General features: G+C 40.2%; 1 protein-coding gene across 2 annotated transcripts in view; it reads left to right on the forward strand.

Moving 5' to 3' along the window:
• The window catches only part of HAO1 (hydroxyacid oxidase 1), a 60,161-nt gene that overhangs the window by 19,159 nt on the left and 26,172 nt on the right, over positions 1–14,830 (forward strand). For both annotated transcript variants that reach the window (XM_024764255.1, XM_024764254.1), the window contains exons 3-4: positions 5,714–5,969; positions 14,368–14,543. In XM_024764255.1, the coding sequence (XP_024620023.1) occupies positions 5,714–5,969; positions 14,368–14,543 (432 nt within the window). The remainder of the gene's footprint in view (positions 1–5,713; positions 5,970–14,367; positions 14,544–14,830) is intronic.

Consider the following 14,830-nt stretch of genomic DNA (forward strand, 5'->3'; position numbering starts at 1 on the left):
AGCTATCTAGAACTTCTTTTCCCAAATAGTATTAGGCATTCTCTCACTTAACCCTTTACAATTGTTTAGCTTTAGAGTTTACCAGAAAACATCCACAAACATTGTCTCAGTGGACCATCTGACAACACTATGAAGTGGGCAGGGCAGCAGCTGTGGTTAGACAAACTTTGCAGATGAAATGTGCCTCAGTTGGCAAAGCTGGGACTGTAGCCCAGGCCTTCTGACTCTCAATCCATTGGATCTTGTCTTTCTGAGAGATAGATGTTATCACGTAGGTCATTTATAGGGTTTTATCTTTGATGTTTCAAGGTCCAAAACCTTACTAGTGTCTCTTTTAGTGGTGTGTGTGTGTGTGTGTGTGTGTGTGTGTGTGTGTGTGTGTGTGAGTGAGTGATATGCATTTTTTAATAGCAATGGCATAATGTATTCCTATTGCCTCTAAATAAAGAAGAAAAAGAAATGTCAAATATAAACAAAGTCTGAATATATCTAGAGCATTTAAAGTTTAGGTGTCTATCCTTGAAGATATATCTTAGGGATGATGAAACAAAGAGCTTGTGGAAGTAAGGAAATAGTCATATGGGATCAATGTTTACTTAATGGTGTAGCCTCCTGGGTACGTTGTTTCTAGGATACCCTCACTATTATGAAAGCCAAGATTTTTAGACTTGGATAAATACTGGGGACCCTCATCATGGGCAAGAGCCAGACCTTGCCTTTACAATAATATCACCTCAGAGATGATCTCCATTTTGCCAGGAGTTGGGAAAAGGCGACGTGCTTTGGAGTTTTCTGTTGCTGCACCACATTTTGGGAATGGAGGTCTATGAAAGTTGACCCCTGCCCTTTGTAAAATGAAATCTGACAGTTGCTACTTTTGAGAGCAGGTGAGAGTTTCATTGTGGAAAATGAATAGGGAGAGAAAATGGACTTCAACAATTTTGAGCTTTTGACGCTAGACTAGGATAACTCGAATTAGAATTTCTCAACAAAATCTGACTATGCTAGGTGGTTTACAAAATTCAAAAGCTTATAATTTTTGCCCCCCAAAGAACAATATGAGCTGGAAGGACACATGTTTATCTCTGAGGCCAAGGTGATATTTGAAATATTTAGCAACCAGTAGAGCAAAGACTTTGACCAATTGCAAGAGATGCTCAGATGTTTTTCTCTAGTGCTCTAATGGTGGTCTGGATGTACCCAGCTCTGCCAGGCACCAGCCTTTAAATTGCTGGATTGTGTGGGTGTGTGGGGTTTGGGGAATCCAGAGACTCCTTAGTGAGAGAAAAGAGAGATGTCACATTGAAGGGACTCAGGAAGAGGGGTCATTTACTTTGGAGCCATGGTTATTTACAAACAGGAATGGAAGTATTTCAATATTTTAACAAGCTGAATTGTCATGCTGGTATGTACCAATGGAATCTTAGATCTGTCCTTAGTGGAGGTAAGAAAATTTTCAACTGTCTCTGTGAGTGGTTCTTGCAAATCCCAGGCTCCCTTATCTCCTTCTAACATAAAACTGTGTTGAAAACAGTGGATGTAATTCATCACTGTTTTTTTTTTTAAACATGTTTAATGGAGTATAGTTGCTTTACAATGTTGTGTTAGTTTCTGCTGTATAACAAAGTGAATGAGCTATATGTATACATATATCCCCATATCCCCTCCCTCTTGCATCTCCCTCCCACCCTCCCTATCCCACCCCTCTAGGTGGTCACAAAGCACCGAGCTGATGTCTCTGTGCTATGCAGCTTCTTCCCACTAGCTATCTGTTTTACATTTGGTAGTGTATATATGTCCATGTTACTCTCTCACTTCGTCCCAGCTTACCTTTGCCCCTCCCTGTGTCCTCAAGTCCATTCTCTACATCTGCATCTTTATTCCTATCCTGCCCCTAGGTTCTTCAAAACCTTTATTTTTTTAGATTCCATATATATGTGTTAGCATATGGTATTTGTTTTTCTGACTTCACTGTCTATGACAGACTCTAGGTCCATCCACCTCGCTACAAATAACTCAATTTCATTTCTTTTTATGGCTGAGTAATATTCCATTGTATATATGTGCCACAACACTTACTGAAGACGCTGTCTTTTCTCCATTGTATAGTCTTGCCTCCTTTGTCAAAGATAAGGTAAACATATATGCATGGGTTTATCTCTGAGTTTTCTTTTTTTTTTTCGGTATGCATGCCTCTCACTGTTGTGGCTTCTCCCGTTGTGGAGCACAGGATCCGGACGTGCAGGCTCAGCGGCCATGGCTCTCAGGCCCAGCCTCTCTGTGGCATGTGGGATCTTCCCGGACCGGGGCATGAACCCGCATCCCCTGCATCGGCAGGCGGACTCTCAACAACTGCGCCACCAGGGAAGCCCTATCTCTGAGCTTTCTATCCTGTTCCATTGATTTATAGTTCTGTTTTTGTGCCAGTACCATAATGTCTTGATTACTGTAGCTTTGTAGTATAGTCTGAAGTCAGGGAGCCTGATTCCTCTGCTCTGTTTTTCTTTCTCAGGATTGCTTTGGCTATTCAGAGTAATGTTTTTCTTTATCACAGCAAATAATCACAAGCTAATGGGGATCATAGCACATTGGTAATATATGTTCCAAGAAACATGGAGCCGTCTCAGGTTTGCTCCTGTTCTCTCTTGGGAGTAGCATCTTAGCCTCAACTCATAATATGTCAACACAGACTCTGATATTGCCCCTGCATCCAGGAGGCTGTCTTGGAGTACACCTGTTAATTTACCAAGTATTTATTGAATGCCTATACCTGGAAACAATGGTAACTTAGAATTTGGGGGGACCCTGATTCAAAATTTCAGTCCTGTATTATTTAATCTTGGAAAATGAACCTCAAGCACCAATAGCACCAGGAACCATTAGTATCAAAGCCAGAAGACTCAGGAACCAGATGACACAGATTGGCCTTACCTTACTCCAGACATGCTTACCCAAGGGAAATGGGCAAAATGCTTGTTAAGGCTGAAACCTCCTGCTAGTTTGATAGTTTAAGTAAAGTAAATATTATTGGTGCACTGGTTTGTAGCATTTTAACAATCTGTGTGGAATGTCTGTAGATATTTCTTATGAATTCAAGGAAATCTGTTTGAGGATTTTTGATCCTTATTAGCAGAGCTGCTGTTGCCTGCATGATGCCTTTTCATAAACTACAAAAAGGTGCCTTATCATGTGCTAGTCCTCTTAGCTGGACCACTTTGTGCAGCCACAGTCTGCACCTGGAAAGCAATGGCAGGCCTTACCCACTGGTTTCCAAATTTCCATGCTTTCACAGAACTCTGGCCGTGGTATTGTCCCTCAGGCATATGGAAAACTGTGAGTGTCCCTTGGGTGTCATGGCCCTGAAGGATTGGAGGAGTACATTTATCCATATTTGATACCAGGGGAGTCTTCTGAGCATCTGGGAATTCTAGGAAAATCATTGCCCTGTGGGAGTGGTCAGACATGCTGGGTTCTTGTTTCACTCAGTTGCCCATCTCTCTGTGACCTTACTTAGGCCACATCCTCTTCAGGACACATTTTCTTTGTGGTAAATTGATAGTTAGGAGATTCTGATCCCAGCAATCATTGTCCTCTAGTGTTTGTTCCAAACAGCACTGGATGACCTAGAGTTATTTTCCATATTTACAACTCAATGAAAATAACACTATGGTTCAGGATGTTCATACATATCACTACTTATTATTACTTACTTAAAATGTGGTCTTTTTGGACAATATTTTGCAAATCATGAGTCCTTATGAGAAATTCTCAAAGGAACACTTGGAGGAAACAGATTAGTAACCCATAGATAATATAATCTCCAGCTTAAGCCTTCTTTATCTGACCTGTGACCTGAAAAATAGGGATGAAAAACACCTTCAATGACATAGGAAAAGTAACATTTATCAAAAACAAAATCCACTTTGTTACCAGGTGAACTTAGAGTTTTACTATCAAATGACAATGCTATTTAAATGTCAAAGTGTGGTCCGGGGCCTGGCAGCATCAGTACCGCCTGGAAGCTGGTTAGAAAGGCAAATTCTTGGGCCCCATCTCAGACCGACTGAATCTGAAACTCTGGGGGTGTTTTTCACAACCTGTGTTTTCACAAATACTCCAGGGGATTTGATTGCCTGCTAAAGTTCGAGAAGCATGAAAGCATTTTAACCTCTCAGAGTAGCTTTATAAACAGCATGTCATCTAATTCTTATCATCACCCTGTAAGTGTCACTTGGATGACTTTTACTCACATTTGATATATGGCAGGGACACAGGTAAGTCAAATGACCCAGGGTCACAGTCAGTTTTATATATTTATTATTTATCTCTTGGTATGTTTGGCATTTGGCATACAAACATTTTATCAGTTTCTCCTGCACTAAAGCTGACCCCAATTTGACTACCTATTTTTGGAAAAAAGCCTATCACCCATGTTCTTTCAAGTTCTCTAAGACAATAAGTTACATGATTTTATCTAATTTTTCATTTATTTGCTCATTTTTTGATATCTTGTTTAAAAGATTGTGAGGTAACTGATGTCTGTTTGAAATGTCTAACATATGAATTGTATAAAATTTTAAAAGACAACATAAATAGTAGATGCACCTTTAACAAAAGCTTAAAAGATAAAATTTAAAAAGGAAGAAAAATTAAACTCTCCCACCTATAATTAACAATTAGTTTGTTTAGGTCCATACACCAATAATCACATTTGTACAAATCATGTTATATATGTTATTCTGGAGGATTTTTGCTTTCTTTTTCTTTCTTCTTCTTCTTTTTTTTGGGGGGTGCTGTGCCATGTGGATCTTAGTTCCCCGACCAGGGATTGAACCTGGGCCCCAGCAGTGAGAGTGCAGAGTACTAACCACTGGACTGCCAGGGAATTCCCTGCTTTCTTAATATACCTTGAAAAACTGTCTATGTCTGTCAATGTCATTCTTTTGTAACTGTCATAGTCAGAAAAAGAAGAGGGGTGGAATGAAAGAGGGATTGTGCGTGCGCGCATGAGAGAGAGAGAGAGAGAGAGAGAGAGAGAGAGAGAGAGAGAGATTTAAGGAATTGGCTCATACAATTGTATAGACTGGTAAGTCCAAAATCTATGGCTGGCACGTTAGAGACCCCAGGAAGGGCTGAGCTGGTGTTGAGTCTGGAGGCAGTCTGCTGACAGAATTCCCTCTTCCTCAAGAACAGTCAGTATTTTTCTTAAGGCCTTCAACTTATTAGATGAGGCCCATTCACATTATGGAGAGTAATCTGCTTTACTTAAAGTCCACTGATTTAAATGCTAACCTCCTTTAAAAAAATATCTTCACAGCAACATCCTGGACATATTTGAGCAAATATCTGGGCACGATTGCTTAGCCAAGCTGACACATAAAATTAACCATCACAAAAATATTACTTTCCATGGGTGTGTATATTTCATTTTATTTATGAACTATAGATTATCTAATCCCCTAAAGTTGGAGATTCAAGTTGCTCCCAATTTTTTTATCCGAATACATAGCACATCTTTGGCTATTTGAGTCATTTTTGTCTTCGAGATCGGTTCACAGAGTGTGGAAAGGAATGCATATTTCTTACTTTTAAAGACTTAACTTCTTATTTCCAAATTGCCCTTGTAGATGGCTTTACCCCTGGAACCATAACTTGAAGACTTTGGAGTAGGGAAAATGCCAGACTGACCTTGATCTTCTCCTTTCTTCCCAAGCTTGCAGGTTACTGGGAACGGGCATGTTGCTGAGCTCCTGGGCCACCTCCTCAATTGAAGAAGTGGCAGAAGCTGGTCCTGAGGCACTTCGCTGGCTGCAGCTGTACATCTACAAGGACCGTGAGGTTACCAAGCAGCTGGTGCGACGGGCTGAGTGGATGGGCTACAAGGCCATATTTGTGACGGTGGACACACCTTACTTGGGCAACCGCTTCGATGATGTGCGTAACAGGTTCAAACTGCCACCCCAACTCAGGTAAACATGGGTCTCTGATCACTGGGTCCCTGAGCTGGTTTTCTAATTCTCTTTGCTCTTGTCATGATCCAACTCCAAAGACTTTCTCCAGTTTCTACGTGGGTGCCCTGGGGAATTAGATCTTCACAAAATGTTGGTCCCAAAGTATGGTTGACTGGAATTTGTCTAGGGATGACAAGGTCTGGGTTCTAGAGATGGTGCCATTGTCCAATATCCACATAATCCTCAGCAAATCACACCCCTTATATGGGTGTCACGTACTTGAGCTATAAAAACAGAGATAGGAATTGCTGTATACTTGTAAAAGTCAAAAAAAAATTATGTCTCAGAGTGCATTAAGGGCTTTGAGTAAGATGAATTTCCATATAGACAGAAGATATTTAATTTAAACTAAACAACAGCTTGTTATTGTGATCCCAATACCCTATTTCTTTGTCTGCTGAAATAAAAAAGCACCCTTTTAATTTTATTTTTATTGTATTTGGAACAACTCTGGCAAGGAAGATTGAAGAAAGCTAAAAGAATGGAGACAAAAGAAGCCACACATTTGCTCCTTCATCTACTACTTCTTTCAGCAATATTCCTCTTTTCTTGTGGTTCACCTATGGATCAAGATTCATTAACTTATTCACTGGTTCATTCGTTCTTTGATCCATTTACTCATTCATTCATCTTAGCAAAAACAATGTATCTAGTAATCTAAAACTAAACTGTGAGCCCACCCATCAGCAGGGAATTGTTGTCCTTTTCCCTGTAAAAGATTAGAATCATCTTGAGTTAAAACTAGAAACTCAATGGAGTTTACTGAGAAAGACCCCCAACCTCCTTAAGCTACAGATCTCCCCTCCCCTTCGTTTTTACCTTCCCTCAGTTCCCACTAAAATCTGCCCTTATGTTTTTCATAGGGCTAAAACTCTTTGACCTCAAATCAAAGGTGACTCTCAAATCTTAGTTTTAATGGAGGACATTTTGATGATGGGATTTCAAAGCATCCAACAGAGTACAGGAAATGAGGGATGCCTTCTTTGGAATCCTAGACCTCACTTCACACGGACTGTTGCTTATTTTGTCTACATATAAAGTTAATCCTTTTAAAAGATCCAAAATCTAAAAGATTCAAAATCAAATCAGCATTCCACATAAGGACAATAAGATCGTTGGAAGCCAGGAATTCCATATGTATTAGAGAATGGGATGTCTCTCATGCATCACATAAGTCCATAATCTTAGGTAAGTGCCACATAACTGTCATATAGCTCTGCTGTATGTAAACTTATTTAAGTATAAGCTACTGTGCATAAAATCTTGCTGCTAAACCATAAGTAAATGAGCTGTGTGATGTTATCTCCGTGACACTTCCAGGTAGGTTTAAGGTATTATTTCTGTATGGGATACTGTCAATGGCCCAATGACAAAGTGCTCCCCCTGACAGCTGTCAATCACCCCGCTCCATGCATCCCAGACACTGAGTTGCACAAACATCCTGTCTTTCTAAGAGAACAAAAACAAAAACAAACGTCCTTGACGTATTCCTACTTCTTGCCAAATTCGTCAGAAAGTAGATGGTTTCAAATTTCCTTAATATGAAACCTGTATTCACATTATTTCTCTATTTTGGTTGCTTTCATTTTTAGATTTTCTAAAATAATTAGTTTCCCAGGATTTAGGCTTCTGACAGGAAGTGTCCCTCATTGTTTTGCTTTGGCCGTTTAAAAAGGAATTTACTATTCCTTTTCCTCCTCCTCTTACCACTTCTACTAGCAACAACAACAATAATAAATAATACAGTAGGTTTTCTTTAAGCTTAGGAAACAGTTTCTTGCTCAGGATAACAAGTGTTTCAGAGCGGTATCTACTTAGATGGCGGATGACATGTGTTAATTCTGGCCGGTATCTCTTGCTCCTGGGTGCCAGGGCCATTTAGCCAGGAATGGGAAGGCTGCTTTGCTTTTCCCCCCTTTTTGCTCCCAGGCTCCTGCCCAGATGACGTGAGGGACTGGGAGACAAAGACCCTTTTCAGCTGTCGATGTGCACAGGAGTGGCCACGGCTCCCCAGCTTGTCACATCTCCCGTCTGAAGATGATCAAATAATGAGCCACACATCCAGGCTACGGGGAACACAGGAAACACCCCTTGCTGGTGCCCTGGCCCCCAGTGCATACATTGGCCCTTTTTGTCCCTGTGAGCTTCAGGGGGGCAGCACCCTGGGGCCCACATTCAGCAGTGAAGGCAGAGCACATGATGGGAGGCCCAGGCTTCCGCTGGAGGCCACACGCTACCAAAAAGCTCATCTGTTACAGCCTGATATGAAATCAGGTTTCTTTCCTCAACTGACCTGACTCACAGAAGGTGAAGCCGGGCTGTTCAGAATGAGGTTTGGCAGGCAAGGGAGGCAGGAAATCCAGAGGAGAATGAGTCTGTAAAGCGGCGGCTCCTTCCAACCCTCACGGCTTCCTCTGCCTGGAGGGGAGGGGGCAGGACCTGACTCCTGGCGTCTGGGACCAGCCAGAGTTCAGGAGTTTGGTAATCTCTGCTTGGTCCATATGCAAAACACACATATGTGTGCAGTATAAGTGGCCCAGAGGTCCCCGAAACTCAGGGGGAGTAAAACGAATTCTCATCTGCTCTCGGCAGAGGAGAGGATTGAAGCCAATTCACCAGACTGGTTCCTGAGGCTCTGAGGCAGGGACCTTCTTCCATCTCCATGCCCCACAGAGGTGGCTCATTTATCCCGGGTTAAGATTTGGCTCTTCAGTGCAGCACCAAGGCAGTTAAAAGAAAAGAAATTTCCAATCATCGACTAAGATCAAGGTAAATCATAACACCTACACTTTTGATGATTTGCCCAGGGAGATGCTCCCTTATGCCCTGAAATGATGTATTCATCACAACAGCCAGAGCACAGCCCACAAAAATAGATCAGACTGCACTGTCTTCCCCGGTCTCTCTGGATAAAAGTGGCCAGTGAGTGTCCCCCTTGCTTCTCTGATCTAGTTGCCCAGCTCCCTCAACTTCATTCACTCTTCCTAGAACCTCTGGCTTTCCTACTGTTCTTTCAACATGCCAAACACACCTGCCCCTTAGAGCCTCAGAATTGACTCTTCCCTCTGCCTGTAAAGTTCTTTCCCCAAATCAATGCATAACTAACTTCACTTCGTTTACATTTTGACATCAGAGGTGACTCTACATGTCCTTATGTTGGGAAACAAAAATAAAAAATAAACAGTAGAGATCAGAATAGAGACACAATATGTGTGGGGATCTTGGGTTGTGGAGGTGGAAGGGAGAAAAGGATTTGAAGGAGGACTTTGTACATGACCCAACAGCCTCTGAATTATTTGGTGAGGAAAATGTTCACAGTATAATTCACATAATATTAAGCAGAATAATGACCTCCCAAAGATGTCCATGTTTTGATCCCTAGAACTTGTGAATATGTTATTAATACTTTACATGGCAAAATGGACTTTGCAGATGTGATTAAGTTAAGGATCTCAAGATGGGATAATTATTCTGGATTATCACAGTAATGGAAAGCATTCTTATAAGAGCAAAGTAGGAGGGTCAGAGTCAGAGTAGGAGATGCAATGAGAGAAGCAGAGATATGAGTGATAGCATCAGGAATCAGGGACTGTAGGTGGTTTCTAGAAGCTAGACAAGGAAAGGAAATGGATTCTCCCCTACAGCTTCTGGAAGGAAAACAGCCCTAACGACACCTTGAGTTTAGTCCAATGAGATACGTTTTGGACTTCTGACCTCCAGAACTGTAATATGATAAATTTGTGTCACTTTAAAGCCTCTAGGTGTGTGTGTGTTATAGCAGCAACAGGACACAACTACAAAAGCACAGATTTGCCAATTTCCTCTATATCTTCTCATTGAGACCATGTTTACCATATTTAAACTTTCAAGTTAAGCATCTACCAGATCACATTCCTCTTATTCTGCTCTTTTTTTCCCCTTTATTTTGTATAGCACTTATATTCTAACATGCTCCATAAATTACTTATTATGTTCCTTGTTTAGTTTCTGTCTCCCTTGCTTAGAATATCAACCCTAGGTGGCCAGGCATTTTTGACCATTTTACTAAAACACTGGCACATAGTAGGTGCTAAATAAGTAAGGTTGAATCAATCAATAAAAATGTGCTAAATCATAAGAGATTTACCCAATAAAACAAGAAGTTGAACGAGGGTTTGGGCTCATACTTAAAATCCTTGCCCTGAACCTTTCTTCCAACTGCTCAGCCACATTGAAGAAGAAATTAGCAGGGCTATGCAATCAATAGAGATGTTTTCCTAACCACAGAATTAAATGCTAGTGTTCCATGCACTCATTTCTATAATGTATTATGAATGTCTCTCTCTCATATTGTGTTGATACTGTGTGTTATACTGTTTGTTATTTTATAGTTTGTTTCCCACAGTGGAGACATATGGCTTTATCTTTATATCTTTAATGTCACATTATCAATACTTACAATGCAAAATATTGTATATTTCTCAGTAATAGTCATCTTTATCAATGTTACAACTGGTTATTTAATAAAGTTAACTTTCTTTAGTAGTTGTTACCTTTTTATAATACTAACTTACTAAAAACTAAGATCATTTTTATATTAGATTAAAAAGCATATTTGGGGGCCATTCAAGGCACAATGAGTCTCTTACAAAGAAGAAATCCTATCCTTTGCCTTTGAGTCATTAAACAGATTGGGATTTGGAGAATTAAGTCCCAAGTAATCATGTTATTATTTTGATGTTGCCCTTTTCCTTCCTTATGAAATGGAGTACTTTGGTTATCAGAAGCCGCTTTAAGTGTTTTTCTGTGTATATGTCATAATTCTAATAAAAATAGTATTCATGGAGGTTTCCTTCAGAGCCATGGGTAAAACACTCCATCGTGGGTCTCTGTCAAGATATCTGAAAACTTTTTCTTGGCTTCTGGCTTTGAACAACGTTTTAGAGTAACAACAAGGCTTCATTGTGCCCTGAAATTTCTGTAAGGCAACATTCATTCAAGTGTTGATCTGCATTTCACCATCCAAGAATAACAACAGTTATTTATATAATTTTATCCATGTTTCTGTTTTTTCCTATCCATTTCACCCTTTCACCCCACCCCTGCTGAAACACTGTAGCTTGTTTGGGATGGGGGTGGGGTGCTATGCAGAGAATATACACATACAGATATTATTCTTTTTTTCCCCCCCTGGTTTTGCTATAGGATAGACAGACTGGACCTTTTTCTTATTAACAATATTATTTAGAAGTTTGGCATTTAATATCACTTAATATCATTTCTAAGTAATGGAATAGCTCTCCATAGTAAGGGTATGTTTATTGATCAGAAGGTTAGCTTAATTAAAGTTAGGATGACCACAAAAGACCGAAGTCTTTGATAAAATGTACAACCCTAAGTGGGTTGATTAAAAAAAAAAAAACCCAAGTATTTCAGCTAAAATCCAGACCAAAACTCAGCAAATAGATGGATACCAGTATGACTCTCATGGAGTTGGAATTTTCTGTGATATTTAATGGCCACCTGAGTCAATGAAATTATTAGACTAACTATTCAATCCTTATTGAGAAAACTTTGCCAGTGGTTGAAAAGAGTTACTTGGGATATGAATGTTCATGTCCTTATGTTAATAGATGCCACCCAAGCTACACAACCAGCTATTTTAGCTGAAAGCACACTAAAAGCATTAAACCTAATTTTGTATTGAAGTCTTATGATTCACTCTCTTTTTTTTTTCTTTTGGCTGCACAGCGCAGCATGCGGGATCTTAAGTTCCCAGCCAGGGATCGAACCCATGCCCCCTGCAGTGGAAGCATGGAGTCTTAACCGCGGGACCGCCAGGGAAGTCCTGAAGTCTTATGATTCCCTCTCTTTTTTTTTTCTTTTGGCTGCACAGCGCAGCATGCGGGATCTTAATTTCCCAGCCAGGGATTGAACCCATGCCCCCTGCAGTGGAAGCATGGAGTCTTAACCGCGGGACCGCCAGGGAAGTCCTGAAGTCTTATGATTCTCTTAAAAAATTTAAAAATAGTGTGCCTATGTGCTTCTAAGTTTATATAAAAATTGCTATAGCCTTGGCTCCAAGATCCTTTCTGTGTTCAGTGGCAAAGCCAGTGGAAGGGAATAAAAACCTATGACTAAGCGAGAGATACAGTTGTACTTTTATGCAAAGAAGACATTTGCTAGCATGGTAATTTATAATGTGCAGAACAACAAGGTGAGTCCAGATCATTGTCATCATTCAAAATCAGCCTTTTAGAGAAATGAAGTAGGTAATTGGATTTGGGTCTGTAGGGCAGGTAAGTCACATGGATGGTGCCATTGTGTATCCAGATGGCCATCAATCCAGTTAGTGGTCAGAGATGCAGGCAGGAAAGACTTTATCCCTAGCTTGGAGAACTGCCAAAATCTAGTCAAGATATCAGGATATTAGACTAAGAGAAAAGACTTCAGGTATAGAGTAAGCCAGTAGCAGAGTCTTACAGGTGAATTAGAAAAATACTGTTCTAAGCTGGGTTAACAAAATTAGACATAGGAGAAGGCAGCAGCTCAATGGGGTGTGTCTCAGTTTGGGTTCCTTTAGGAGCAGAGTGAGAGGCACTGTTTTAAGTACAAGTAGTTCTTTTGGAAGATGAAAGGAGTAGGAAAGAGGTGCAAGGGAGGGGAGGTAGTGAACAATGGGCATGTTTTCAAGACAGCTACAGCTATGGGCAACTAAAATTTAAACCTGCTGGGAAACTCTGGGAGATCTTGTAGAATACTTCTCAGAGTTAGTCTGCCTATGTGTGAAGAAGCTGGGGTATTTATATACCAACACCCTTGACAAGTTGAGTCCTCTGTGTAGATGGTGACTCAGGCTCCAAGAGCAAGAAAAAGTCATATGTATTAGTCAGGTTCTCCAGAGAAACAGAACCAATAGGATATCCATATCTATATATTAGTATCTATATCTATAGAAAGATTTAGTATGAGGGATTGGCTCACACAATTATGGAGGCTAAGAAATCCCACAATCTACTATCTACACGCTGGAGGCTCAGGAAAGCCAGAGTAGTTCAAGTCCAAATCTGAAACCTTAGAACTAGGGGAGCCAATGGTATAAGTCCCAATCTGAGTGTGAAGGCCCAAGAACTGGGGGCCCATAGTGTAAGTCCTGGTCAAGCCAGAACGTTTGACAACCAATAGCTCCAATGTGCAAGAGCAGGAGATGATGGACGTCCCAGCTCAAACTGAGAGAATGAATTTGTCCTCCCTCCACCTTTTTGTTCTATTTGGGGCCTCAACAGATTGTAAGATGCCCACCCACATCTTTCCTCAGTCTACTGATTTAAATGCTAATCTCACAGACACACCCAGAAATAATGTTCCACCCAGTTACCTAGGCATCCCTTAACCCAGTCAAGCTGACAAAACTAACCATCACATCACAGGCAAAGTAAGGAAGGTCTTGATAATTGGAAAACTCATGTCTTGGTCAGGATTTTCTGGAAGATTGGGGAGTCTGAGTCAGCAGGCAGAGAGGCTCAGAGAAAGCACCTAAATGGCAGAGGGAAAAGCAAGAGCTGACAACTCATTTGCTGAGAAACACTTCCCGATTCTCCCTATGCCCACCACCACCACCACCACGCTAATAGCAGGACAGGGAAAAGAGTCTACAGTGACAACAGACAGAAGTTGTTAACACATGTTACTGCAGTTCCAGTCTCCTCTAGAATTTTCCACAAGGACTTTGAAAGATTTCTGAAGTCAAATGCAATTGCCAGAATGCAATTGAGATCTGAGTGAAGAAAATGTAATTAGGAGTCAAGAGACCCAGTTTGGAACTGAAATGCTGCCTTAACTAGTTTTATACTTGGGGGCATCTCATTCTGCAGCTCTGGTTTTATTTTCTACATAAAATAGGAATTATAGAGTATCAATTTTATTTTCCAAAAGCTTTTAAAATTGTGGCTATATGAATGCCCCTTGTAAATTGTGATGCACCAAGCAAGTGTTCATCTTTATGCTTAGTATGCATTGCTGGCTGAAAATAGCATCAAATTTATTGTTTATATTCATAAAGTGGCTTAAAAATGTAGAGATATTTAAACTTGGCCAAACATTTCTCCTTTAAACTCATTTATTTATGTAAAAACCTAAGATGTAAAATAAACTGTAAGTGACCAATTAAGTCCACTCGATTGTCACATTTAGCCTGGAATCATCCACCAAAACATGGAAAATGTAAATGCAATCAATCTGTAGATGGTTGAAGAGTGAACAGCCCATTGATTTGAAAAGGGAACCCTGTTTTTTTTTTTTTTTTCATTGAATGAGTCATTGTAAAGATATCTTTAACTTTGGGAAATATCTCATTTTGTGCAATTCTTTATTTCAGAATGAAAAATTTTGAAACCAATGATTTAGCATTTTCTCCCAAGGAAAATTTTGGAGACAACAGTGGACTTGCTGCATATGTGGCTAAAGCAATAGACCCATCTATCAGCTGGGAGGATATTAAATGGCTGAGAAGACTGACATCCCTGCCCATTGTTGCAAAAGGCATTTTGAGAGGTTTGTTTATTTCTCTACTTGAGTTCACCATGATTTTATGATTCTTTATGGATATGATCATAATATTTTTTCAGGGAAAATAATCAGGAAAAATTAGTATGGAAATAGAGACATCTTATCTCTCAATTCTCCATTTTGGTGTTAGTGAGTAAATATTTCCTCCTTCTTAGGTAGTATTATGAAGGAGAACAGGATTCTCATGAATTAAGAAGTTACCTTTTCTAAAGAATTGGGATGTCATTGCCTTATTTCGGAACTGTCATCAAATCACAGAGCTTGGCAAAATC

Source organism: Neophocaena asiaeorientalis, unplaced genomic scaffold (genome assembly GCF_003031525.2).
Source record: "Neophocaena asiaeorientalis asiaeorientalis breed wild unplaced genomic scaffold, Neophocaena_asiaeorientalis_V1.1 scaffold400, whole genome shotgun sequence".
NCBI classification, from domain to species: domain Eukaryota; kingdom Metazoa; phylum Chordata; class Mammalia; order Artiodactyla; family Phocoenidae; genus Neophocaena; species Neophocaena asiaeorientalis.